This window comes from Eutrigla gurnardus (assembly GCF_963514095.1).
Source record: "Eutrigla gurnardus genome assembly, chromosome: 10".
In the NCBI taxonomy this organism is placed as follows: Eukaryota; Metazoa; Chordata; class Actinopteri; order Perciformes; family Triglidae; genus Eutrigla; species Eutrigla gurnardus.
The window spans coordinates 7390148-7415815 of record NC_139924.1 but is presented as its reverse complement, the minus strand read 5'-3'; the positions used below and the strand labels follow the sequence as shown (position 1 = coordinate 7415815).

General features: G+C 42.7%; 2 protein-coding genes across 2 annotated transcripts; one reads left to right on the top strand and one right to left on the bottom strand.

Moving 5' to 3' along the window:
• Positions 1-1057: 1057 nt before the first annotated feature.
• On the bottom strand, positions 1058-10983 carry LOC311019804 (solute carrier family 13 member 2-like). Its single transcript, XM_084019391.1, has 13 exons — positions 10883-10983; positions 6561-6689; positions 6338-6474; positions 5690-5934; positions 5569-5610; positions 5125-5296; positions 4411-4533; positions 4091-4303; positions 3863-3957; positions 2794-2909; positions 2548-2709; positions 2223-2360; positions 1058-1957 (listed from the first exon to the last, which is right to left on the bottom strand). The coding sequence occupies exons 2-13, from the start codon at positions 6657-6659 to the stop codon at positions 1829-1831; spliced, it is 1671 nt and encodes a 556-aa protein (XP_083875517.1). The 5' UTR covers positions 6660-6689; positions 10883-10983; the 3' UTR covers positions 1058-1828.
• slc46a1 (solute carrier family 46 member 1) lies at positions 10730-25668 on the top strand. The gene is made up of 6 exons (XM_084019392.1): positions 10730-11220; positions 22230-22621; positions 22753-23210; positions 23603-23686; positions 23947-24103; positions 24305-25668. The coding sequence occupies exons 1-6, from the start codon at positions 10915-10917 to the stop codon at positions 24357-24359; spliced, it is 1452 nt and encodes a 483-aa protein (XP_083875518.1). The 5' UTR covers positions 10730-10914; the 3' UTR covers positions 24360-25668.

The following is a 25668-nucleotide window of genomic DNA, read 5'->3' as shown; positions in this document are numbered from 1 at the left end:
AGGAGAGTCCCAGAGGCAGTGAGATTTATCAGCGAATACTTTTTAGCTCCAGGGTGAGGTTATATGATTCAGCGATTACATTGCCTGTCCCAAGGATACTTCATAATAAAAATGTGCAGCTGTCTCCCCAAATGACTGTTCTCAGTGTGTTCTAGTCATAATTACCTCATTAACGATTCAGGTGCCTTATTAAAAAACAAACCCACAGGGTCAGAAATATTAAGTACAATCAAGTGGTAAAGGTTTCCAGATTATGTTAATTGCAGATTATCATGCATCCTGCAAAGACAGTTCTTGCACATGGTCAGTAACCAGAGAGTTACTATTCACCCGAGCCGTTTACATCCCATGCAGTTTGCCCATTTAAAGTCACAGAACACATACTGGGACAGGACTGGTTCACATGGTGATGGGGAAAACACAGTGAGACAAGACATAATATCTTACCTCTGATAAATAGACATCCATTGACCCTTCATTGCTGTGAGAAGCAATCCATCGAGGTTTTCCCTTTGAATGATGCCGTCTTTCAGTCTTCACCAGAAGAATGTTCGCTAGATTAAACAAAAAGGTTTTTGATTTCCCAACTGCTCACGCTGTTGACCTCTGATGTGGCCATTTTAAAATCCCCTTTACTCGTCACATACAGCAGATATACAGACCACTGCCAAAAGAGAGTTCAATGAAATGTTTTCAATCAGTTTCCTATAATTGATGTCTCTTACCTTCCATCATTTTGCATTTCTCCCACATTGACCCTTTGAAGAGATTTGCCTTCTGTCCTCTTGGCCCTCTTTAAATCAATTGAAGACCCAGTGGTACTAATCCTATGGATGGTGATGAGATCTGAGCCCAACATTAAATTTAACGGTCTCAAAAACTACACTGAGCCCTTGATCCTGCAGGATCTCTATTCCAAAAATGTATTTCTTTGGAAGCTGAATATTCTGTTGACAGACAACACAAATTAGTTTTAATAACTCCAGTTTTTTCAAGCATGCATGTAGTAAAGGGCGTATCATTTACACTAAGTAACAAACGTATGAAATACGAAAGGATGGATAATTATGGTTCTTTATTGTGTCAAAACATTTTACTCAAACAACCATGGTTACACAGTCTACCATCCATTATGTCTAATAAGAACACGTTAAGCTGGGGTTGGCCGTTCATTTTATGGGTCATTGGACCAAAAAAAAAAAATCCATAACATTTAAGCTTATTGAAAGTCATGTGGTCTGAGAGAAAACTAGACTTCTTCACCTCCTCTTGGCTGGAAATCCAATCACACTGTGAAGACCCGAGTCAATGGCAGAATCCCCTGCAGGATAAGTTGCTATTCTAGTATTAGTAACAACTGCCTACGCTGGAAGACAAACTTCTCAAAAAGAGTCTGAAAATAGGGACATGTGTTTCAGAGACGGGGAGGAAATGTGCCAGTAGATTACATTAATTACGATAAACTGTAAAGTTATAGAACTCTGCTTAATGACCACTGACAGTGTCTTGAAGTAAAAACATGTGCTTGTTAAACAGAATATTTTTTTATCTAAACATCTAAAAGTCAAGTTCAGTTAAAACATCAAGAGGTGCTTTCCAGCCAACATGTCGAGCTGGTTTATGGAGAGCATCACAAGGTGTACGGCATGGAAGAGGCTGTGTCAACACAAGGAAATACCTCTATGCACATCAGGCCGTGCTGGCTGGAGTACTGAGCTTCAAATACAAATACTAAGACACTTGGCAGCCCAGTCATCCAGTGGCCAAGTCCCGATCAATAAGCAGATATTGTTCATCTCCATTGCTTCCATTTTCTTAGAGTTCACATTCAAGGAGCTTTGGTGACATTAGCCCAGCTGGGAAAGGAATTCAGCTGGAACATGGGCACGCCCCACGTGTTGATGGCAATGTTGATGGTTATAACTCCAACAAAGTTCAGAATGAATCCAGCTTTGGCCTGGAACAACCAGAAAAATACAACATAAACAATGAGATTTGGACCTTGGTATAAAGACAATACAGGTTTTTGTCAACACCCTATCAGAGGAGTGATTTGTCAAGATAGGCATTGCATGGTAATAAGGATGCTGTGAGTATGTAAATAGATAACGATCAGATATAAGGATTAACATAAGCTGCTTATCTAAAAACAGATATGAGCCTTTACCCAAAACACTCCGTATGTCAACATGGTCACTAATGGCGTTTCTAGAAGGTCTTACCATGTCCATGACTTTAAGGTTGCCGTAGGAGAAGGCGATGGCGTTGGGTGGAGTGGCTACGGGCAGCATGAAAGCCAGCGAGGCAGAGATGGTGCAGGGAAACATGACGTAGAGTGGGTGTATCTTGATGGCGGTGGCCTGGACAAAATGTATTGAAGGCAAAGTCACACACACGCTAAACAGGCAAGTGTAAATCTTTCAGGGCCCTGAGGTGGAGGATGTGATGATGGGGCCCGTTTACAGGGAGTTTTGAGGAACAACAGTTTATTTGACCGACCCAAAATTCACCCACTATTCGTTTACAGATTGTGCCGTCCTGTCTTACCATGGAAGCCAGTATTGGCAGAAAGAGGGTGGTAGTGGCCGTGTTGCTGGAACATTCAGTGAACATGGCGACCAGCAAACACAGCAGGATGGAGATGGCAAAGGGGGGGATGCTCTGCAGCGGGACGAGACTTTCCCCCAGCCACAACGAGAGTCCAGATTTCTTTATGCAAGGTGGGAAAGCACACATCAGTGCCCAAATATAAAGTATCAGTACCAATAAAAACGTTATGATCAACTGCATTACCTCACTTCCGTGTGCCAATGCAAAACCTCCTCCCAGAAGCAAAAGGATGTTCCAAGGCATCTTTTCATGGACAATGTCCCAGTTCAGCAGAGGAGAAGGGGCTTCAGCAGCGGCCCCTGGTAGAACAAAGAAACGTGGGGCTGACAGTTGATTATTCAACTATTAGTTAGGACAGTCATAAATGTTGTAACCATCGTCCAGCTTTAATTTCCTACAGATAAGATGAGACCATAAATGTGCTCCGTCAAGATAAAAAGTCAATGTGATAAAGTCATAAGCCATCAAAATCACCATTTAAAATGTGGTGTAATTTTATTTATTCTTTAGAAAACATTTATATTTTCCTCTTTTCCCAAGGAGTCAGACTTTTGCAGCTCAAAGTCTATCTCATACCTTTTAAACCAAGTATGTGTTAATCATTGTGTGACTTTTCTGTGTACAAAACACTCAGTTTTTCCTCTTTTTGAAGAGTACTAGAGAACTTGTTGCTTATAGACAGGAGCAGGAGACGCTTAACTTAAGTTACCAAGGGGAGAAAAAAACATTCATTGATACAAAAGTAATTTGTCTAAGGAAGAGCACAGCATGTACAGTTGTACAGGCTTGACCTTGGGGCTATCAGGATACAATGCAGGAAGTTACTGGAATAACGTTTATTAGAAAGCACTGAATCAGCGATACGAGCCGTCACGGGCAGTAAAAGTTACAGACCGTATCTGTGGCTCTTATATTACACAGATAGGACGGACATGCTAATAAAACTGCCCTCCTATCTTCATGACGGACTTAACATGCTGCAAACACAAAATGTGACGCGACAATGCAAGTCCATTCCCCCATTTCTTCAACATGCTTAAAACATGATTTTATACGTTTTTTGTTTTAGCGATTTTGCTTTACACATGGCAGCAAACATGTGAAAATAGACAAACAAAAATCTTGATTTTCTGAATTTCAAAATGCGATCTTTCAAAAAAGGTGCAGTGAATTAACCGTTTTATAACAAGATATGTATACAAATGTACCTGATGCACAAACAAAATAGTAAGAAACATGCCGGCTGACCTACCGTCTTCCGACTTCCCGCAGCATCTGGGGAAATTAGACGGGATGCAGAAAAAGAGCGATGACATCAATATGGCCACCGTGCCATCTGTGACAAACCTGAGGAGAACACATTTTAAATATCCATTTTTCATGCATCATTTCAGAAATACTCAAGCACCATAAAAAAAATACATACAATTAAGAAACAAGAGGAGATATGTAGAGGAGAGAAAAGCTGCATCGTACTCACGGTTTGTTGTCTTTGTTGAAGAGCACCGTGGCCCAGCCGGGTATGAACCCAGGCTCCCTGGTGAACCACAGAAGAACCAGCAACGTGAAGATACTCAGCACACAGCCCTCAGCGAAGCACATCCTGCCCAACTTGATGTACTCATCTTTGATTACCTGGTACGCCTCCCTGTCACTGGCTTTCTTTGTGCCACATCCAAAGGACTTTTTGAAGCTGGAGTAACACGATGTGGAAATAAATAACGTTATTTATAATCTGGACGTCTTGGTGGAAATCATGATGTATCGGAGCAGAGAATGACTCCAATCCATGAAACTTACTCAAAGCCTAGAAACATAAACTGCAGCCACAACCAAGCCAAGACGAGCATGAGCACCATGTTGGGGAATGAGAAGCCAAACCAGCTTGCAAAGTTGATGATGCCTCCATTATCTGGGAAGAGTCTGACGATGGGAAAACAATAAATCAAAAACCTGTAGAACCCAAACACTCCCGTAGACGTGCAATTAAAATGATTGGTGTCATTCTTGGCTATCAATGCCAGTGTAACACTTTCTACATACATTTTATAGGTGAATCTACTTGGCATGATTTCACTTTTGAAATCCTTTAACAATATTAAACAAAGCATTTATATATTGACATGCAAATCATCAATCAATCTACAACTTCAGCACAGACAGAGCAGGAGAAGGTTGTGAGCTAAACTTTTCAACGATCAAATCAAACTCTTGAACAATCACTTCACCTGGACTTTTAACAAGCCCAAGTCATCCAGTAAACCTATCGAGCTGAACATAAGTGAAAGTGAGATTAAACCCACTGTGCATACCAGATGTGTGACTAGCCCTCATAACAGACACTCAATCTTTTGGACTGAAGATTGCACAGTCTTGCATTGTTTTTACATCAAATAATAATAATAATAATAATAATAATAATAATAATAATAATAATAATAATAATAGGGTGAAAACTAGTGGGAATTAGTCAATTGCATGTGTTGTGTTTATTTTCATATGTGCAGGTCGTACTCATCAATCTGGCCTTTCATGATGACATTGGGTGTGGTTCCAGTGAGGGTGGCCGTCCCACCAATGCTGGCAGCGTAACAAACACTAAGGCTCATGCCTTTCGTCAGCTTCAAATACTTCTCCTCCCTCTTCAGTCTGCGCTTCTCGGCCTCTGCACCCGTGTCACAAACCCCTGGGGGGACAGAGCACAGACCTTCAGCATTGAAAAGACATGTTCATTTAACAGTGATGACAAGTTTGCTATTGGATTTAGTTGAGTTTGAGCATATAAACTGGATGAGCACAGGATCAAGATTTGTATTTAAAAATCATACAAACCGCAAGAAACATTCAGCCTGTAACTGTGGCATTTTATGAATCTGCTTCTATGTTCTGTTGAATGTTTTTTTTTTTTTTTTCTAAACCTGGCTGTTACTTCATTGACCAAATAAAAAAAAAACCTACTTGATACAACGTCCATTTCCTTCATTTCCTTCATGTCTTTATCTGCAAAAAAAACAGAACAGTTAAAAAAAGCAAATAAAAAAAGCTATTAAAAAAAGGCAGAAAAAACATGCACATGTACCCATGTTGATGGTGCTGTCCTTTTTGATCTCTTTTCTTTCTTTTGTGTCACACAACTCGAACGTCTGGTTATCCTGACCATTGTTTTCAGCAGACAGGTTATATTCCCTCTCTTCAGAGTTGGCCTCTGAGTCACATAACTGCTGCAGCACAGCGTTGGCGATGGGCAGCATCATAGCAGTGGAGGCCGTGTTACTGATCCACATGGACAGGAAGGCTGTGGTGCCCATGAAACCGATCATCAGGCTGGAGAGGATGCAAAACAAACGGATTGGATGGAAAGTTGATAAGTGTGTAAAAAAGGGGAACAGAAAATAAATTCTACAACATGGCAGAGTAGTATGTGGACACTTTGACATTATATCATCAGCCTCCGCTCTTCTAGGAAGGCTTTCCACAACATTTGGTGCCACGCAGAAGGGATTTGATCCCATTCAGCCACAAGAGCTTTACTGAGGTCAGCCACTAACTTTGGACGATAAGACCTGGCTCACAGTCGGGCGACCAGTTAATCTCAAAGGTGTTGGATGGGGTTTAGCTCAGTGCTGTGTGCAGGCTAGTCAAGGTCTGCCACACAAAAACAACAATAGGGGAATCCACACACTTTATCTCTGCACCATGTATGCATGTAAACAACAACGTTTCTTACAGAGACGGCTTCACCCCCACAATAAGCAGCACTTGAAGGGCGATTCTCCTATGCAGGTTCCAGTGCTCGACAGCGATGGCCACCAGCAGCCCGCCAATAAAGAGCATGTTGGAGTCTTTCAGGTACTGGATACAGACCTGGATCAGAGGAGACAAATACGCTAGGATATCCAAACCCCTGTCAATCTTATTCAAAGTAGTTTATTAAAAAATTAAAAAAATACCTCGCCTGATTCCATGATGCCCATCATGGGGAAGAGAATGACAGGCAGCAGGGCCGTCACAGCCAGAGGGATACACTCCGTGCACCAGTACAGCGCCATGAGGATTATTACATAGCCACATTTTGCCTGCTGTAATGACAGAAAAAAGACTTTGTTGCTTAACATGTCAACTAATTGAAGTTAAAATACCTTCTAAATTAATTTACTTTAACATGACAAGTGATACAAAAAATAAAGAAAATATTGAATAAGGTGTGTTTTTCCATTTAATGATACTTCGCTGTGTAATTGCTTGTTTTTCTGAATGTCCCATTTACAACAGCAGAACAAGAAACGCAGAGACACAAAATGCACATCTCTTTTAAACAAGCTGAAAAGGAACAGGAGGTTGTGGTCTTGATCCCTCTTTTCAATTCAATTCATCATAGTCTAAGATTACATCCTACAAAAGGGTCACTGACAGAGGCCTCCCCTGGACATGTTGCTGCCAAGACAATGTAAAGCAACCAATGTCCTTCCAGAGTGAGGTCTTTGATCCCTTTTGATTATCATTTTCATTTTGTTGCAGTGCATTCAGGGATTTATTATTATTTTTTTTTATTTTTTTTAAAGACGTGGTAATACATATTCTGATTATATGATTCAAAAGACCAAGTAGAATGCATTAGAAAACTTGCATCACTTTCATTACTGCAGTCATGGTCAGCCCTTATTTGCCTCATTAACATCTAGCATCATGACATCAAATAATGCCTCTCTCCATCGCCCTCCAACACAAGACCGTCTCTCTCCACTTCCCTTATGCATCATGCAGTCATTTTTACAGCAGAGTTTGATTCCATCCAAGGTCAGGGCGCTGCGACCTTTGCACTGCTTACCCCTAGTAATCACATTGCTCTTGGATTTTAAGCTTAAAAAAAATTATTGTTTATAATAATGGTAGTATATTTTGCTCCAGTAGTACAAGTATGTAAGGCCATGGCAAACTGGATCTTTTCAATGAAAACTGATGATTATTCTCAACCTTCAACTCTTGCTGAGGATATCAATGAGCCAGCCTTTACACTGAGGTCTCCATCAAGGCAACTGGTAAGCTGCTGACTGGGGCCTGCACAACAAAGAGTTCAACAAGCATCCTTTGGTTATCAGTCTTAACTAGCCATAAACCCACTACGCAGTGCAACAAAAAGGGTCATCAACTCAGCAAGTGAACCCAGGGTTTCTCAATCCGAGGGCACATAAAAAGGAGGCGTTTGCAGCATCTGACCAATCACAAACATCGCCAAGTCTACAGATATTAAACAAATACAAAAGACATTAAACACATAATTCAGGCTAAAAGAAACCGTTTAAGCTTCCAGATGCAGTAGTAGTAAAGTATGCATACAATCTGAGACTGTAAGGTCGCAACATGTTAAACTGACACACGCATGCACTTTTGAGGGATTGTAGGTTGGTTTGCATGCAGAGGACTGAGTTTATGAAAGGCTGCATCAGGGAATATGGATTTAAGCAGAATATTTCATTAGATAAAAATATGTTGTGAACTTTAGAAATTACTACACGTATTTATTTAAATTGATTTTGACCTTTGGACTTAAAGACACTCTGGAGTTACTGGGGAAACAATCGTAACTAGTATAATATTAATAGACCTAATATTAGTGTAGCCTCATTTTTATCAAACGTCAATGTTATGAAAGAAGTTTCAAACTATTTGGTGGTGCCCTTCCAAGATATCAGAATGTTTATATTGTGATTATTATATTTTTTATTTTCCCTAAGTCTCACAACAAAGAATAAGTATTGTCATACGCCATAAGAACATCTAAGTAATGTAAGTCTGTGGCTTTTAGGAAGACTGGTTACAGAAAGGGTCAGATATGATAATAAACCTGGAAAGCTCTATGATTTCATGTTATTTGATGTTTGATCTGTGGCTATACGTTTTGGTGAATGGAAAAATATCCCGTAAATTAGACGCATCAGATACCAGATTTAACTCGAATAGTACTAAAGCTAATATTAAAGCACAAGTCCTTTTTGTTCATGCCGTCTACAGCGAGGCTTCCACCAGTAGCTCCAAAAGATCATGACTGAACTGCACCGTTTTGAAGCACGGATGGAGGAAAAAGATGCACGCTGCCTTCAAATTGCATACATTGATCATTATTTATTCATTTTGAAGCTATACTTTGTTTTGAAGGAGTCTGCCTCAATATCTGAAACGCATACTGAAAACCTATTTAGACACACATACACATCTGGCACATTTGAAGGCTAAATGCATCATAGTGGTGGATTTATACATGTATTGTATAGCTTTGGATGAACATGCATTAAACAATCACACAAGCCATCCCTGAAAATGTGTCTATAGATGTCCCGACAGAAAAACATTAATTTTCTTACCATGGTTGGGATGATCAGGGGCAGAGGCAGAAGTAAGAGTGGTGTCAGGACTATCACAATGTAATTCCTATACCTCCACAGCCATGTAAGAAACCCAGCCATGATCCACAAGGGGTGACGGTCATGCACCGTATTAAAAAAGAATGACTGGTGAGACCACTGTACTAGCTAGGAGACAGCAACAGAAAATGTGGTTTTATAGCTGTACATACTGTACGTCACCATGAAAAAAATTAAAAATTAACTTTAGAGAAAGGGGCCTGCATGTTCAGGGTGTGTTTCCATGCGTTTACAAGGGAGTAGATAAGGTAAGCAACCAGGAACAATAGTTTGGTCACATCATGGTAGCTGCTTTGTCTGACAGGTGTAAACATTTTTTTTTTTTAATATAGTCATTACTAAAAAGGCTCCACGGTTAATACATTAACACTTTGATGGTATTTGTTGGACTGGAAAGAATAATGCTTAGTTGCACGGTCGTCAAATTGGGCAAAACACAAACTCATGCAATGTCATGCCTTAAGACGCTTAACCCCAAAACAAAGCAAATAAAAAGCATTATCCCCGAATATGCCCAACAGCAACTACAAAGTTACAAATCATATTTTGTAGATCGAGCAGGAAAGGGTGATCATTCAAAAACAAGTCCATTAAATAACCGGGTTGATAGCCTTGTAAAAAGGTGTGGGCGTAACTTTCACAAAACAATGTTGCGATTCCTAAGAAAAGCCTGACAGAGGATGAAATGTAGACAAACCAGATCATCCTCCCACTATGCAGTCATGTGTGAAAAGGTTAAAAACGTTTGTAGGATGTGTGATGATTGATGTTTTATTGCCAGAGGCAACCCTGAGTCTGTTTCAAATTACGGTCAAAGTCCCTGACAGTTACCGCACAAGGACAAATACTTTCAGAGTTAAAGAACGAAAAGGAAACAAGTAAACCATTTGTAATTTAAATGTGCACTTATATTTATACATAATATTGTTATAACTTACTTAAAACACTTTTGTTCTGTCCATTGATTTAATCCTGCTTATTAAAGCACATTGGGATGCATACTTGCATTAAAAGGTGTTATACAAATAAAAGCAATTATTAGAAAATGTTACATTTTATATAAACGTTTTAATTTGGAAATGTGACTAAAACAATTAATTGGGTTTACGTGGGTGGGATTTGGGTTGACATGTGAACTCTGCTTAAGGATTGGACAAACTGGGTGTTTTGGATTAGGATGAGTCAACAGTCATATAACAGTCATATCTGTTATATGATCTGTGATACCAAAAAGGAACAAGAAATAAATATAGTCTGAGAATGAGACTATGCAAGTCCCTGAGACATGGCTCATAACATTTTTGCCTGCACAAACTTATCCGACTTATTTAAACAGCATTTCTCTTCAAGTAGTGATTACAACTAGGCCTATATTAAACTAGTGCATCCTTCACAAGATATATTGGACATATTTAAATATATTGCATGGCCTCCCATGGAAGCAAAGTTTCGGCTGCAGGTTCCATCGGCTGTGATACTGACTGCATAGTTTAAAATCAAAAGAAAAAAAAAGGTTGCTTCCGATCTTTAAATACATGTATCATCTCTTTAGGATAGTTTTCTCCACGGCCACGGCGTAACCAAGTCATATCAAACATTCATGTAGTACACCTCTTCGTCCAGATGAGGTCGCTGAGTTCACGCTATAACCTGCCTCAACAATCGCCTCCTTCAGTCAGCTGAGCTGGCAGATGACCGTTCAGTTAAAGCGAACAGAAACACCAGCAGCGTAAACAAACTAGCGTTAGCATGGCGAGCTAACTAGTTAGCCAAACCGCTAACGCGCCAGAAAACAAAGAGTAGCGTTAAGAGATGGTTCGTCTCTGAAAAACAAAGTTCGTTAACTTTACCACTGTTGAACGGTCAGTGACTCCGGTGGGACATGGACGAGCTGGACACCGCAGCGATCCTTCCCGGCGACGCGCTCAACGGCTCGTCAACCGACGAGTCGCGCGGCCCCGAAGAGGAACCCGACGTGACGACCGCCCGCTCAGCGCGACCACCGTTCACGTGCCCGCTGCCGGTTACCGTGGAGCCGGTGTTGTTCCTCTCCATGTTTTCCCTGGCTCTGCAGGCGCCTCTGTCCACGCAGTATCTGTGGGACCGCATCAGCGAGGACCTGGGCTACAACGGCACCAAGAGGTCGCAGTGCAGCAACGGGTCCGCGCCTACCGACCCTCTCCAAACGGTTACCGTCTTTTAACATTTAACTCCCGAATATAAGCTGTCTACCTTCATTTATGCGACATGCAAGAGAAAAACGGCTTTAGCTAACAGGCAAAATCATGAAGCCTCTTCTGAAAGGGGGGGGGCTGAAATCCTTCTTCTGTTTCCTATGGGAACTCTAGAGAGAGAAAAATTAAGCACGAAATGAACTACAAAAACGGTATTACAATTACAAAGACTACAAATGTGGACTGAATTTTGTTCATTTGTTTATTAACAGCAACTGTTAAAATGCTGCTGCCCCCCTGTAGTCCCAGGACAGGTGTCATTGTGCTGTCTTTGGTCTGGATAGCAACTTCATAAAACATCATAAAGTTGCCCTCGCACATCCAATGGCACACTTAATAAATCTGTCCATAAAACAGGGTAGAGTGCCATCTACCTGGAAGATTGCCAAGGTTACCCCAGTCCTAAAGGCTGGTGACAAGACCAAACTAGAGAATTATCGGCCGATAAGTATCTTGCCAATGTTACTGGTCTGTTCTGTTGCTCTGCGTTGTGTGGAAACAAGATGACTCCCAATAGCGGATGAAGCCTTTTATTCTGCACATGGGTCAGACACAAAACCAAAGTTGGTATGCGGATTCAGGGCCAGGATGCGTGCGTCATCTGCAGCATGGAGAATCTCTTCCTGCTTGTACAAATACTAACGAGTACTACTGTAATTGTAATATATTTCTAATGGTATATGATGGGTCAATAAAATAAACAAATAAAATTCCAAAAGGGAAGAATGTACCATCAAAATGTGAATAAGGTGTGAGTGAGAAATACTTATAATTCGAATTCTTATCTAAATGTATCTAAATTCTGAGGTAGTGATCATATAGTGTAGTACATAAACATATAAAAATATACAGATAGAAAAATATTCAAAAAGAAAACATATCTGACATGTAGCATACAGAAAAGGCACTGTTTCATCCATTTTCAATATACGAGCTGCACAACCTGCGCTCATACAAAGGTAAAGACTAGCCTCTTGTGGCTAAAACTGGTATTACACTTAAATACAGTGGCAGGCTAAGCACATTTGAGATCGCGAATGTTAGCGCAGCCACGAGGCAAACTTAGAACGTACAAAACATGAACAACTTAAACTACAAATCTGATTGATTACCTGCACATGGGTCAGACACAAAACCAAAGTTGGTATGCGGATTCAGGGCCAGGATGCGTGCGTCATCTAAACGAAATAAATGTCAAATGAACAGTTGCACTTTCCCATACAAATGTCTTCCAAGATCAAACGAAAATGCAAAACGAAATAAAAGCAACAATACAGAGTCAAACATCGCAAAAATGCGATTTATAATGACCTCATATAATACATTTAAAACGGAAGGTATCTGGTCTCATGCAATACAGGGTGAATATGACTTTTAACGACTTTTATGCAGACCCACGAAATCCCAACCTACCTGCAGCATGGAGAATCTCTTCCTGCTGCAAATTACCCACAATCCAAACCTGTACAGGAAACTTCAAAATAAAAGTCTGGACCCATTTCTGCAGGATTTAAAATAAAACTCATATAACTGTTTATTCACTCCGTTACATACACCCCCCTTAAATCCTGCCAAACTGGGGACGTACCGTAGAGATAATCTCAGGAAAAGAGGGAGAGAAGGAGAGAAATCTTAGATAGGACCAAAGAGAAGAAAGACTGGTATGTCACTAGAGAGTATCAAAAGCTGTCAATTAAGAAATTCTCCATCTAGGGAGTACTTAAGGAATGGAATGGCGCCATATCCCATACTAAAAGTAGACTATAGAGATGCCTGCTACACCTCAGATTCTGCTAAGACTCTATGTCTGATACCTCAAACTATTCTCTGTTCTCTCTAATCTGACTAAAAATGACATCTGTTAAACTAAAACTAAATGTTCAGCTTAAAACAAGCTTACAACTAGAGAAATTAAAGACTTCACTGTGGACTCTGAAGTGTCAAGGACTTGTTCATTCATCTCACATATGAGTCTTTTAGGAGGTTTGACAGTCCTGCCTCGCCTGGTCTGTGTAACAGCATTCTCAAAGCTCTGAGGCTGAGCGCAAACAGCAGGCTCGTCTGACATGGTGTCTACATGGGCGGGGACTACTGGGTGAGTTTCAGCAGCTGGTGGCCCGCTACTCACAGGCAGAACATCACTGTGCTGTTCGCTCTCTTCAGCTGCGATGCCACTTGCTGAATCACCTGGCTCAAGCACGCATTCAGACACGTCAGAGTCTTCAGTGTGGTGAACCAGACACTCCTCCTCTATGTTGTCGGGGCTAGCATTCACCCAGTGTGCGGTTCGATCACCTACACTGATTCCATCATCAGGAAGACTGACCTCAGGGACTGCCTCATCACCGTCACTGGGCTGGGGGTCCTGCACATCGTCCAGTGGTAGAAAGTCCACAGGGAGCAGCAGGTTCCTGTGGACTACCCTCACTCTGTCAGAGTTGACACCTTTGATCTTGTAGACATTAATGTCAGGGTTCACGGCTACAACTTCGTACGTAGAAGACTCCCATTTGTCGGCTACCTTCCTTTTACCTCTTTCACCTCTGTTCGCAATGAGCACTCTGTCTCCAACGGCAAGTGGTGAGCCTTTGACTTTCTTGTTGTAGAGCCTGGCGTGTCGTGTCTGTTCTTTCTGACTGTGCCTCTGTGCAATCTGTGCCGCTTCACGCAGGTCTTTCTTCAGGCGGGACACAAACTCACTGTGGTCCACCACCACTTCGTCAGAGAGGACGCTCTGAAACAGGAAGTCAACTGGGAGACGAGGGACTCGACCAAACATTAGATAGAAAGGTGCAAAGCCAGTCGTCTCGTGCTCTGTGCAGTTGTAACAGAAGGTGAGAAGCTGTAACATCTGAGGCCATTTGGCTTTAGACTTCGGAGGCAGAGTTCTGATCATGGATCCAAGGGTTCTGTTGAATCTTTCAACAACGCCGTTACCCATGGGGTGGTACGGTGTCGTATGTGACTTTTCAACACCTGATAGAGACAATAGTTCCTTGATCAACTTGCTTTCGAAATTTGCTCCTTGGTCAGAGTGAATTCTCTTTGGAAAGCCGTAGATGAGAAAGAAGTCATTCCAGAGTTTTCGAGCTACTTGCTTGGCAGACTGATTCTTGCATGGGAAAGCATGCGCCATCTTGGAAAAGTGGTCTGTTACAACCAAGACATCCATGGACTTGCCATCGCTGACCTCCGCAGACCAAAAGTCGATGCAGACCAACTCCATCGGCTCTGATGTGCGGATATTCTCCAATGGAGCACAGGCATTGGGCTCTGGAGTCTTTCCCACAACACAGCGGTGACAATTCTTCACGTGGCTGTCGACATCACGCTTCATTCCAACCCAGAAGAATCTCTGCCTTGCTAGTGACAGTGTTCGGCTCTTCCCCTGGTGACCAGCTGCATCATGAATTCCGTTTAGAACTTGTGTTTTGAGGGAGTCAGGCACCACAAACAGAAAAAAACGCCTGTTCATGTTGCCGTCTCTTCTCACTTTGCACAGCATACCATCACGGATGATCAACTTGTCCCAATATTTCAGGAGCTGACGTACACTGGAGGGTTCATCTGTTCTCTCACTCTTAGATGGCTTTCGACGTCTCTCAACGTAGTAGAGCACTCGACTGATGGTCCCATCTTGTCCCTGCTGGCTCATAAAACTGCTGTGAGGAATGGGGGAATTAGCCTGCTGCAATTGAGGAACAGCTAGGCCCGCACCCAGTACCTCACTCAGTCCACCAGTGGAGTGTGCACTGAAAACAGCTGAAATCTCTGGAGCTTCGACTGAACCACTTCCACCGCTGGGTGTGTTCTGTGGATCTTTGCCTGATCTGAGAACCCTCTGGTGGTTGTTGGTGTACTTGAATGCGTGCTGGACAGTATCGTCACCATAACCACTGACATTCCTCAGGAGCGACACATATGGCTCTGTGACGAGGCGGTGGCTTATGCAAGACTGGACAAATGGCTCTCTGCTCAAGGCATCAGCGACAACATTTCTGGGGCCTGGAACATATTTCAGATCAAAGCTGTATGATGCGAGTTTAGCCACCCAGCGTTGCTCACAAGCATCTAGCCTGGGTTTTGTCAGGATATATGTCAGAGGGTTGTTGTCGGTCCATGCTGTGAAGTGACGTCCTTTAAGCCAATGGCTGAACTTTTCGCAGACAGCCCACTTCAATGCAAAGAACTCCAGTCTGTGAGCGGGGTAGTTCATCTGCGAGCGAGAGAGTGTCCTGCTGGCAAAGGCTACCGGTCTTGCTATCTCTTCACCAGGAGGGACTTGAGAGAGAACTGCCCCGACTCCGTCAAAGGATGCATCAATGGCCAAAACGAAAGGCTGGTCGAACAATGGATGAGCCAAAATCACACTCTGCAGCAGATCCGACTTCAGCATCTCAAATGCGTTCTGACAAGCAGGTGTCCAGTCAGCGGGAGTGAGCTTAGCGTAACACAGTCTCCTTCTAGGCTTTCTCCCCTTTTTCACAGGAGTCTGCTTGCTGGATCCCGATGTTAACTGGAAGAGTGGCTTGGCCTTAGCAGAGCATCCTTCAATGAAGTGTTGGTAGTACAGCACCATACCAAGGAACGACCTTAACTTCTTTGGGCATGGTGTCTGTCCATCAGCTTCCATCAGATCAATTCGCTGGACTTTGTTGATGGCCTCGACTTTGTCTGGGTCTGTCTTAATGCCTTCCTCACAGATGATGTGGCCCAAGAACTTAACAGACCGTCTTAGAAAGAAGCACTTCTTAGGGGCTAGCTTCAAATCGTGCCTGGCCAGACGTGAGAAGACCATTTCGATGCGCTGAAGAGCCACGGACTCAGACGGCGCAAACACCATCAGATCATCTAAATAGCAGAGTACACTGCTGAAGTTCTCATCTCCAAAGATGGACATCATCATTCTCATGAAGGTGGCTGGACTGTTGGATAACCCCTGAGGGAGCCTGTTGTACTCGTGTAGGCCAAACGGTGAAGAAAAGGCTGTGTACTTTTTGTGTTCTTCCTGTAGAGGCACATTATAGTAACCTGATGTCAGGTCCATAGTGGAGAAGAAGGCGTTTCCACCCAGAGCAGCTAACACATCTGACTGGTGTGGCAGTGGGTAGGCGTCTCTGACTGTCCGTGCATTCAGCCATCTGAAGTCTGTACAGATCCTTAAGTCACCGTTCTTCTTCCAGACTAAGACAAGGGGAGAGGCATAATCACTGTGCGACTTGCGAATGATTCCTTTCTCCTCCATCTCATTCAGAGTTGTTCTTAGTTTAGCATACTGGCTTGGTGGTATTCGCCTGTACGGCATACGAAAGGGTCTGTCGTCAGTCAGATGAATGCGGTGAACAAAATCTTTAGCTTCTCCACAGTCCATTTTGTCCCTTGAGAAGATTGACTCATGACTTTCGATGATCTGTAGCAGTCTGTCTTTCCAGTGTGCGGACACTTCACAAGACTCTAAGTCAATGTCAGAGAGATTCAGGTTGCGTAGAACACGTCTCATCTCTTCACTGGATCTGTGTGTTGGAGAGGGGCTGTTTTCAGCACATTGCACATTAGAGTTGATCTGTGTAGGTTGTTGCAGGTCTTCCACAGCAATACAAGGTGACACGTCAGCTATCTTGGTGTTTCTTTTCAACACGACTCTGTGGTTGGTTGGATTGATGACTTTCAGTGGGATAGAACCATCTCCCCAAAGCGGTGTGATCACCCTGCCAACCATTATCTGCTTCGGCCTTGACCTTGACTTTGTCGGCTCAACGATGACTGTGCTGCCCACAGACAGGACTGACGACACAGGCAGCTTTCCCCAAACCAGGTGTTCTGTATGCGGCTCTAACGTCACACTTCTCTGGAGCTTTACAGTACCTACTCTCTCAGGCACAGATTCACCTCTCCACCTCTCAGTGTTGGAGAAAAGGGACAAGAACTCGCAGCACTCATCACTCTGGTTATGGCTGGGCGTGGACAGAAGTCTCCAGTAGCCACTCGTCTCTCTCAGCTGCATCGAAAGCTTCTTGATGGCGTTGGTGCCCAGAATCAACTCCTCTGTCTGACCTGGCACCACTAAAGTAGGAACCGTCATGGAGCAGCCGTACACTGTGATGTTAAGGTCATAGATTGCTGTCGGTATGACGCGATGGCCTCCACAGCCAACAATGACAATGTCTTGTGCTGACTGCTTCTTGATGCTTGGAATGCTATTCACTAAACTCGCTTCAGCAGACTCACTAAGAGTGCATGCCATGGATCCACTATCAATAAGAGCTTTAAAAGTGGGTCCATTCTCAATTGAAACTGATGTGTAAAATAAACTGTCAGACTTCGGAACTGTCTGTAACCTCTGAAAAATAACTGTTTTCTCTGAAGAAATATCACTACTGTACAACTGACTTAAAGTTTCATAATCTGAAAAAGCTTCAAAGCTAGAGGTGGGAGGCTCACTCTGAAGATCTACGTGGTTCTCCCCTACACGCAGATCAGTTAGTTTGATGACTGGCCAGCCGGCGCTGCACTCCTGAGTGGACATCTGTTCCTGGCGTGATCAGGTGAAAAGCACTGGAAACACAGCTTGTTATCTTTGCAGTGTGACAAAGCAGAGTGAGAGGCATCTTTACAGACTAAACATGGCGTGTCATTAAGACCTTGAATCCGAGGTAAGCCACTCGACCCTCTAGTTGCTGGTCTGGACTGTGCTTTACTCGTGAGAACTTTCTCCAGCATACTAATCATCCTCTCCAGAGCAGAGTTGTCAGTAGAGGCGGACTGGGGTGGAGGCTGAGCACTACACAGGGGCTGTGCTGGAGGCTGTGCATTACACTGTGGCTGCAGTGAAGGCTGGACATTACAATGAGGCGCTGAGCTAGTGTTCACCTCCATTCTGTTCATAGCCACTTCCCTCTTATCATTCCTCTTGCCTGCTGCCTTGATAACCTTCTCTGAGTGGTACTCATTCAAGACTTCCTGTACCTCAGCAGCTGACCACTTGTCAATAGTCTTAGAGCGGAAGGTGAGAGCTAAGTCTGGGCTTGGGCAGTTCCTAATGAACATGCGTGTGACCTCAATGGACAGGCTATCCTGCTGCTTACCCTGTTCCTTGAGACACTCTGCAGTCACATCAGCGGCACGGTTAAGGCGCAGCCAGTAGTCATAGGGGTCTTCCTGTGACTCGGGGAGAGTTGTATAGAAGTCTTGCAGAGGAAGAGGTGAAAACTGCTTACAACTGAAGTGTTTCCTTAAAAGGCTGTATATGGAATCTGGGCTACTTTTGACATCAACCCCACTAGACTTCACGCTCACTTTGACAACATCTTTGGCTTTGCCCCTTAAGTGGATGAGAATCTCCTCACCTTGTTCCTCGGTAGGCAGGCCTCCCTTCCGTATGAAGGTGCGCATGAGTTCAATCCATTCTTCCAGTGTAACAGTGTCAGACGCGTCACCTCTGAACGTAGGAGGATCTTTCACTTTTCTCTGACTCACTACGCGAAGCTGAGATGAACTTGACACGGAGTCCTGAGCTGGGGTGTGACTGTCACTGTGTACACTAGAGGCAGCTACCTCTGCTGGGCTAGACCTGCTCAAGTGTGCGAGGAGACTATCAGCTAACTGCTAACCTATGTGTTGCACAATGTTACCCATCTGACCTAGAATGTCATGTTCAGTGTTGGGAGTGGATGTGCAGGGGACCTGAGGCATAGAGAGGCTATCATGCTGTGTGCGACAGTCTGTGTGTGTGTCACTAACAAGAGAACTTGAAGCTGCCATCCCTACACCTCTACCTACTGTAGTGTTAATGTCTGGGAAGGGAATGGGCGCCCTCAGTAACCCTCTACCTCGACCTACACTGACAGGTGTCTGAAAGCCCTGTAAACCATTACGCTGTGGGCTATCCATTATAATCCAAAAGATAAGAGAATGAGAGAAAGGTGAAGAAAGGTAGAGAAATAGAGAGCACCTATACACTATGATACACTTACTACTACACCTACTCAAAATGCAAACATCTACATGCTGCGGCTACTATGACCCGAAAATAAGCTCAGCTGATCTGCAGAATGATGACAGGCCCACCGGTCCGAAGAGGCGTTGATCGACGACCAACTGAAGTCCACGGGAATCACGGCACCAATGTCACTGGTCTGTTCTGTTGCTCTGCGTTGTGTGGAAACAAGATGACTCCCAATAGCGGATGAAGCCTTTTATTCTGCACATGGGTCAGACACAAAACCAAAGTTGGTATGCGGATTCAGGGCCAGGATGCGTGCGTCATCTGCAGCATGGAGAATCTCTTCCTGCTTGTACAAATACTAACGAGTACTACTGTAATTGTAATATATTTCTAATGGTATATGATGGGTCAATAAAATAAACAAATAAAATTCCAAAAGGGAAGAATGTACCATCAAAATGTGAATAAGGTGTGAGTGAGAAATACTTATAATTCGAATTCTTATCTAAATGTATCTAAATTCTGAGGTAGTGATCATATAGTGTAGTACATAAACATATAAAAATATACAGATAGAAAAATATTCAAAAAGAAAACATATCTGACATGTAGCATACAGAAAAGGCACTGTTTCATCCATTTTCAATATACGAGCTGCACAACCTGCGCTCATACAAAGGTAAAGACTAGCCTCTTGTGGCTAAAACTGGTATTACACTTAAATACAGTGGCAGGCTAAGCACATTTGAGATCGCGAATGTTAGCGCAGCCACGAGGCAAACTTAGAACGTACAAAACATGAACAACTTAAACTACAAATCTGATTGATTACCTGCACATGGGTCAGACACAAAACCAAAGTTGGTATGCGGATTCAGGGCCAGGATGCGTGCGTCATCTAAACGAAATAAATGTCAAATGAACAGTTGCACTTTCCCATACAAATGTCTTCCAAGATCAAACGAAAATGCAAAACGAAATAAAAGCAACAATACAGAGTCAAACATCGCAAAAATGCGATTTATAATGACCTCATATAATACATTTAAAACGGAAGGTATCTGGTCTCATGCAATACAGGGTGAATATGACTTTTAACGACTTTTATGCAGACCCACGAAATCCCAACCTACCTGCAGCATGGAGAATCTCTTCCTGCTGCAAATTACCCACAATCCAAACCTGTACAGGAAACTTCAAAATAAAAGTCTGGACCCATTTCTGCAGGATTTAAAATAAAACTCATATAACTGTTTATTCACTCCGTTACACCAGTCATCTCAAAAGTAGCTGAGAAATGGGTTGCATTGCAGCTAACAGACCATCTTAACAGTGGGCATAACTCACTCCATCCAATGCAGTTTGGATTTCGTAAACACCATTCAACTGAAACAGCAATTTGCTACTTTCATGAGAACACCAAAGGTTTATTGGATCAGGGTGGTTACGTAGGAGCTGTCTTCTTGGACTTGAAAAGAGCTTTTGATTCACTTAACCATAATGTACTATTTCAAAACTGTCCCTTTTTAACTTTTCCGATGGCGCACTCTGCTGGATGAGATCGTATCTGTCAAACAGAAAACAGACTGTTCAGATTGGAAACTCAATGTCATCTTACCTCAGCTGCTCAACTGGGGTACCCCAAGGTTCTATCTTGGGACCAATTCTGTTCAGTCTATATGTAAATGACCTACCTAAAGTTTGCCCAAATGTTAATTTGCAATTATATGCTGATGATACAGTGCTATATGTCCACGCAAAAACAAAACAAGAAGCTGCTGTAAAATTATCAGCAGCTCTGGCACCCGTATCTTACTGGCTTAACGAATCTTGCCTGCACCTCAACACTAAAAAGACTGTATGTATGTTTTTCTCTCGTCAGTCAGCAGAGGGCGATCAACCATCTGTAGCGGTCAATGGAGAGAGCCTTGATGTAGTGGAAGAGTTCAAATATCTTGGAGTGGTCTTTGACACAAATTTATAATTTAAAGCACATGTTAAAAAAAACATAAATATCATTAAATTCAACTTGTCAAATTTCTATCACATAAGACCATTTCTTACCTCCAAGACGGCTAAAGTCTATATGCATGCCATGATATTCTCACACATAAATTATTGTTTTACAACATGGACACACACAACAGAAAACATATTAAAACCCATCAAGTCTCTCTTCAAAAAGGCAGTTAAAATTTTGGACAGGAAACCTCTTCATTTTCATTACTGTAATGTTTTAAAAAAGTTTAACATTCTTGATTTGGATAGTTATCAGATTTTTATGGATGTTTGCCTCATTTTCAAAGTTTTAAATGCACTTGCCCCCCCAACCACTGAATGAATTCATTCAGAAAAAAAATAATGAAGGACGAAGAACCAGAGCCTTAACTAGAGGTGATTGCAATGTACCGAGGCGTAGAACAAAATTTGGTCAAATGGTCGTCTCTGTAAGAGGAACGCAGTCCTGGAACAAGTTACCATCACACATCAGAAACTGCGACAACTACTCACTTTTTAAAAAAAAATCTCAAACATTGCTTAAAAACAAATCAGACTTGTACCCATATAGCTTATACTGTTCTCAATCTGATGCCTGTTCCCAGGGGCTTTTGGTCTATTGTTCTGTAACTGGGTTAAAATTGTCTGTTTTATCTTGTCTGTCTGTGTCTGCTTCGCCTTGATATTGTCCGTCTGTGTTCTGTTTTGTAATTGTTCGTTGTATGATTTGTCGTTGCGAGGTTTTAAAGTATTTCGTGTCTATGTTACCTAGGAACCTGCCTTGGGACTACGGCTGAAATTTAGCAGTTATGCTAAGTCCGGCGCATTTACACTGACGCTTAAGGCATCAATGTTGATGAATGTGCATTGTCCCAACTCAATAAATAAATAAATGAAAAAATGAAATGTATATAAAGCCCCAAAGATGCAACACAAAAACATACCAGACAGACAAAATACAACAACATAGCAAGTTATGAACATGTGATGATTTTTATTTTTATTTTTTATTTTTTGCAGGAGGTGGAAACGCTGACAGCTCACTGGAACCTGTACATCAGTCTTGGGGGCTTTTCTGTAAGTCTTTTGGTGGTGCCTCTCCTGGGCTCATGGAGTGACCTCGCAGGGCGGAGACCTGTCCTCATCCTCCCCAGCCTAGGCCTGGCCCTCCAAGCAGTGGTTTACCTCGTGGTGATGTACCTGAAGCTGCCTGTGGTCTACTTTCTAGTGGGCAGGCTGCTGAGTGGCCTTTCAGGGGATTTCAACGGCATCCTGGCAGCCTGCTTCGCATATGTGGCCGACACCAGCGACAAAAGGTCCCGCACCTTCAGGGTGGCAGTGTTGGAGGCTTGTCTGGGCCTTTCCGGGATGCTAGCGAGCGTCATTGGAGGGCAGTGGAGGCGGGCACAAGGGTGAGAACTACCACAAGAACTTTTTGTCACACTAGAGAAGTGTCATTCACACGAGTGCACTTTCTTCATAATCCAAATCTTTGCCGTCTGAATTGGTGATCTTTATCATTATATGTTATGCCTGCATTTAGGTACATCAATCCATTCTGGCTGGTCCTGGCCACCAACTTGGCGTCGGCTCTGTACGCCTACCTGTTTGTCAGCGAGTCTGTCGTGCCAGACCCGAGTGCCAAGCTCCTCTCCTGTTGCCACCACAAAGCCGTCTGGCACCTCCTCTCAACAGGAGGAACATCTCGCACATACAAGCTGTGGCTTTACATGCTGTGTTTCTTTGTGGTGGTGACTGTGCACTTCGGGAGCAGGGACCTGTATGTGCTGTACGAGCTGAGCTCGCCGCTGTGCTGGGGGCCGGCCCTCATCGGCTATGGATCAGCAGCTCTGCACATGGCCTACCTTACCAGTCTGCTGGGGCTGAAGGTCATGACGCGGTGCCTGGAGGACTCCTGGGTGGCTCTCGTGGGTTTGGCCTCCAATATCATGGGGCTGGTGGTCTTCTCCGTCGCTGACACCACCCAGCTCATTTTCACAGGTGAGTGTGATCTGGATTGAGTAAGTGACCTCCAGTAGGTCGGATGGTTTTCTCTCTAAAAGGTTTCCTATTCATAAGCAAAAGTAAAGTCAGGGCAGAACAAGTGAGCACTGATTAAGCACAGAAATCAGTATTTATATAAACATTACAAAGCATATTCAGGCTTTATATATTAAATATCTATTTAATGGCACTACACTGAAGTTTAATATGCCCTTTTACTTTCATTATCCTCCTTTATTTGTGCTTTCCCAGCTCTATATTAAAAAACATTTGCACTTTTTTGTTGAAAATATTCTCACATCATCAGGCAGATCCTGTCATGAGTCCAGTTTGGCAACGTACGGTATAATATTAGTTGAGTTCAAATGAGTTAATTTGTGTGTCACCAGGTTATGGTCTGGGTTTGCTATTCGTGGCTGCAACGCCTGTGCTCAGGTCAAAGCTGTCCAAGTTGGTGGACCCATCAGAGCAAGGTTAGTAACTGTACTGTACAAAATAAAACTCATGTTTTAACCTTTTCCTTTTGTAATCCAGCAAATTGTGCTAATTTCAAGATGTGACTGTTGTAAATTGTTCCACGTGGTCTAGAAATGAGAGGTTATTTTATGGTCAGTGAATTGTTATATTTAGATCTGCATTATAATGTAACAGTGCAGTTTAATTTGAAGCTCTTGATCCCTTTTTCACAGCTTGTGTTGTGTTTATATAACTGTGTGTTTGTGCTATCTCCCAGGCGCCCTGTTTGCCTCTGTTGCCTGTGTGGAGAGCTTATGTTTTCTGGTGGGCAGCGGCCTCTTCAACTCCCTCTACCCAGCCACACTGCACTTCATGAAGGGCTTCCCCTTCCTTCTCGCCGCCATCATCCTCTTAATCCCTGCTGGAATAATTGGGTGAGTGTTGCTCTTGCCTCATTGGCCAACTGTAACTGTTTTTGTTTTTTTTATTGTTATTATTATTATTATTATTATTATTATTATTATTATTATTATAAGTCAATTCTAGTTAGAAAAGCAAACCATTTCCAATTAGCACCTTTTAAGATGCGTGGAATAAATGACTAACCTTTTTATTTGTCATCTTTGTCTTTCTAGGACTCTGCAATGTTTAGACCAGAGGAGAGAGCAGAGAGACTCCACAGCATGCTGACCTGACAGGAGGTTGTAACTAATGCTGGTGTCAGGCCGTGGGGCGAGCAGCTCTGAAAAAGAGACATCCATCATGTCCATCTGTGGTCCTGATTGATTCGACTGCTGTCAGCTCACCCTACTTCCCCCTAGCATCCTATCCTCACCAAATCAATCAAGACCTGAGGATGAAGAATCAACCCCCTCCGTCTTGATAATTGGATAGTGGAGACTGGGACTATGACCAATCTTTGCCGGCCATAAAAACTAACCACGGCCTCCTGATGTTTCATCGTCAAATTCATACAAATGGAGCAACGAACAAGGTTCAATACATGTTTTCATTCTGTGGTACATTTCCTATAATAAGTGCCAAAGAGCGTGCCTTACATTTCCATGTTTAACGTATTTCACTTCAGGTTAAGGTGATAACCATGAGAGGAATGCTTCTCCAAAACATATCAAGCACCGTAGCAACATAATGTGTTCACAGAGGATCAAAAGGGAGATCTGCAAATCAAGATCACACAGAATGAGTGAAGGTTGAGTGATTTTTTAACTTAAATATGTGTTTGATAATGAACCATCTTGAACCAATATTATAATAGTGGTATTTTTTTATACAAGATCAATACATTTTCAGCCACCACACTTCTATCCTATCTATTTTTTCTAGATAAGTTGCTATTTCTGAAATTCAGATTAGATTTACTGAACCTATGGAGGGGGGGGGGGATTCACAAGCTACCTAACAGTACAAGTATTTTTATTGTAGAAAATCTTACTTTAACAGATTAATTTTACATGAGTACTTGTACTCCCACTACAGCCAGTCGCAGATCAATCCTAAAACCTGTTAGTGAATGTTCTCTGTAGAACCCTCTCACACAGTTAGTACATCACAGATCATCGTGCCAAACATGTCCAAACCCAACTATCCATCATCCACAGCAGAGAGATGAAACTGTAGCGGCGGCCTGGGAATACCGCGTTACACCTTGACCCTCCTCCCTGTAAAGTCTCCCTGAAGAGTCCCCCTCTCACCCCACAAACACTGGATAGTCCAAGAGCAGCACAGGGGTCCGGTCCTCCACGCACAGCGAGGGAACCAGAGCTGCCAACTCAGCTTTAAAGGGCACAAAGGGAAGATGAGAGGTTAAAGGGAATATTAACTCAGCTACTGTGAATTGATCAGCATGAACGTTATTTTCTCAAAACCAGCAGGCTATTCTTTGACGTAATCAGTCGATTCAATTTTGGATAGTTTGTGACAAAGATTGTTAAATTTGTTTCTGTTTACATGTCATACATAATAAAAAGATTTCACTGTT

Bases quoted from the DNA above. Each gene is read 5' to 3' on its own strand.
- LOC311019804 (XM_084019391.1), bottom strand. From the start codon at position 6,659: ATGGCGCTGTACTGGTGCACGGAGTGTATCCCTCTGGCTGTGACGGCC. The intron at 5,935-6,337 runs GTAAGAAACGTT...CATCCTCTCCAG, and splicing joins GTGGGGGTGAAGCCGTCTCT to CCTGATGATCGGTTTCATGG. The intron at 5,611-5,689 runs GTACATGTGCAT...TTTTTTTTGCAG, and splicing joins GGACAGCACCATCAACATGG to ATAAAGACATGAAGGAAATG.
- slc46a1 (XM_084019392.1), top strand. From the start codon at position 10,915: ATGGACGAGCTGGACACCGCAGCGATCCTTCCCGGCGACGCGCTCAAC. The intron at 22,622-22,752 runs GTGAGAACTACC...GCCTGCATTTAG, and splicing joins CAGTGGAGGCGGGCACAAGG to GTACATCAATCCATTCTGGC. The intron at 23,211-23,602 runs GTGAGTGTGATC...GTGTGTCACCAG, and splicing joins CACCCAGCTCATTTTCACAG to GTTATGGTCTGGGTTTGCTA.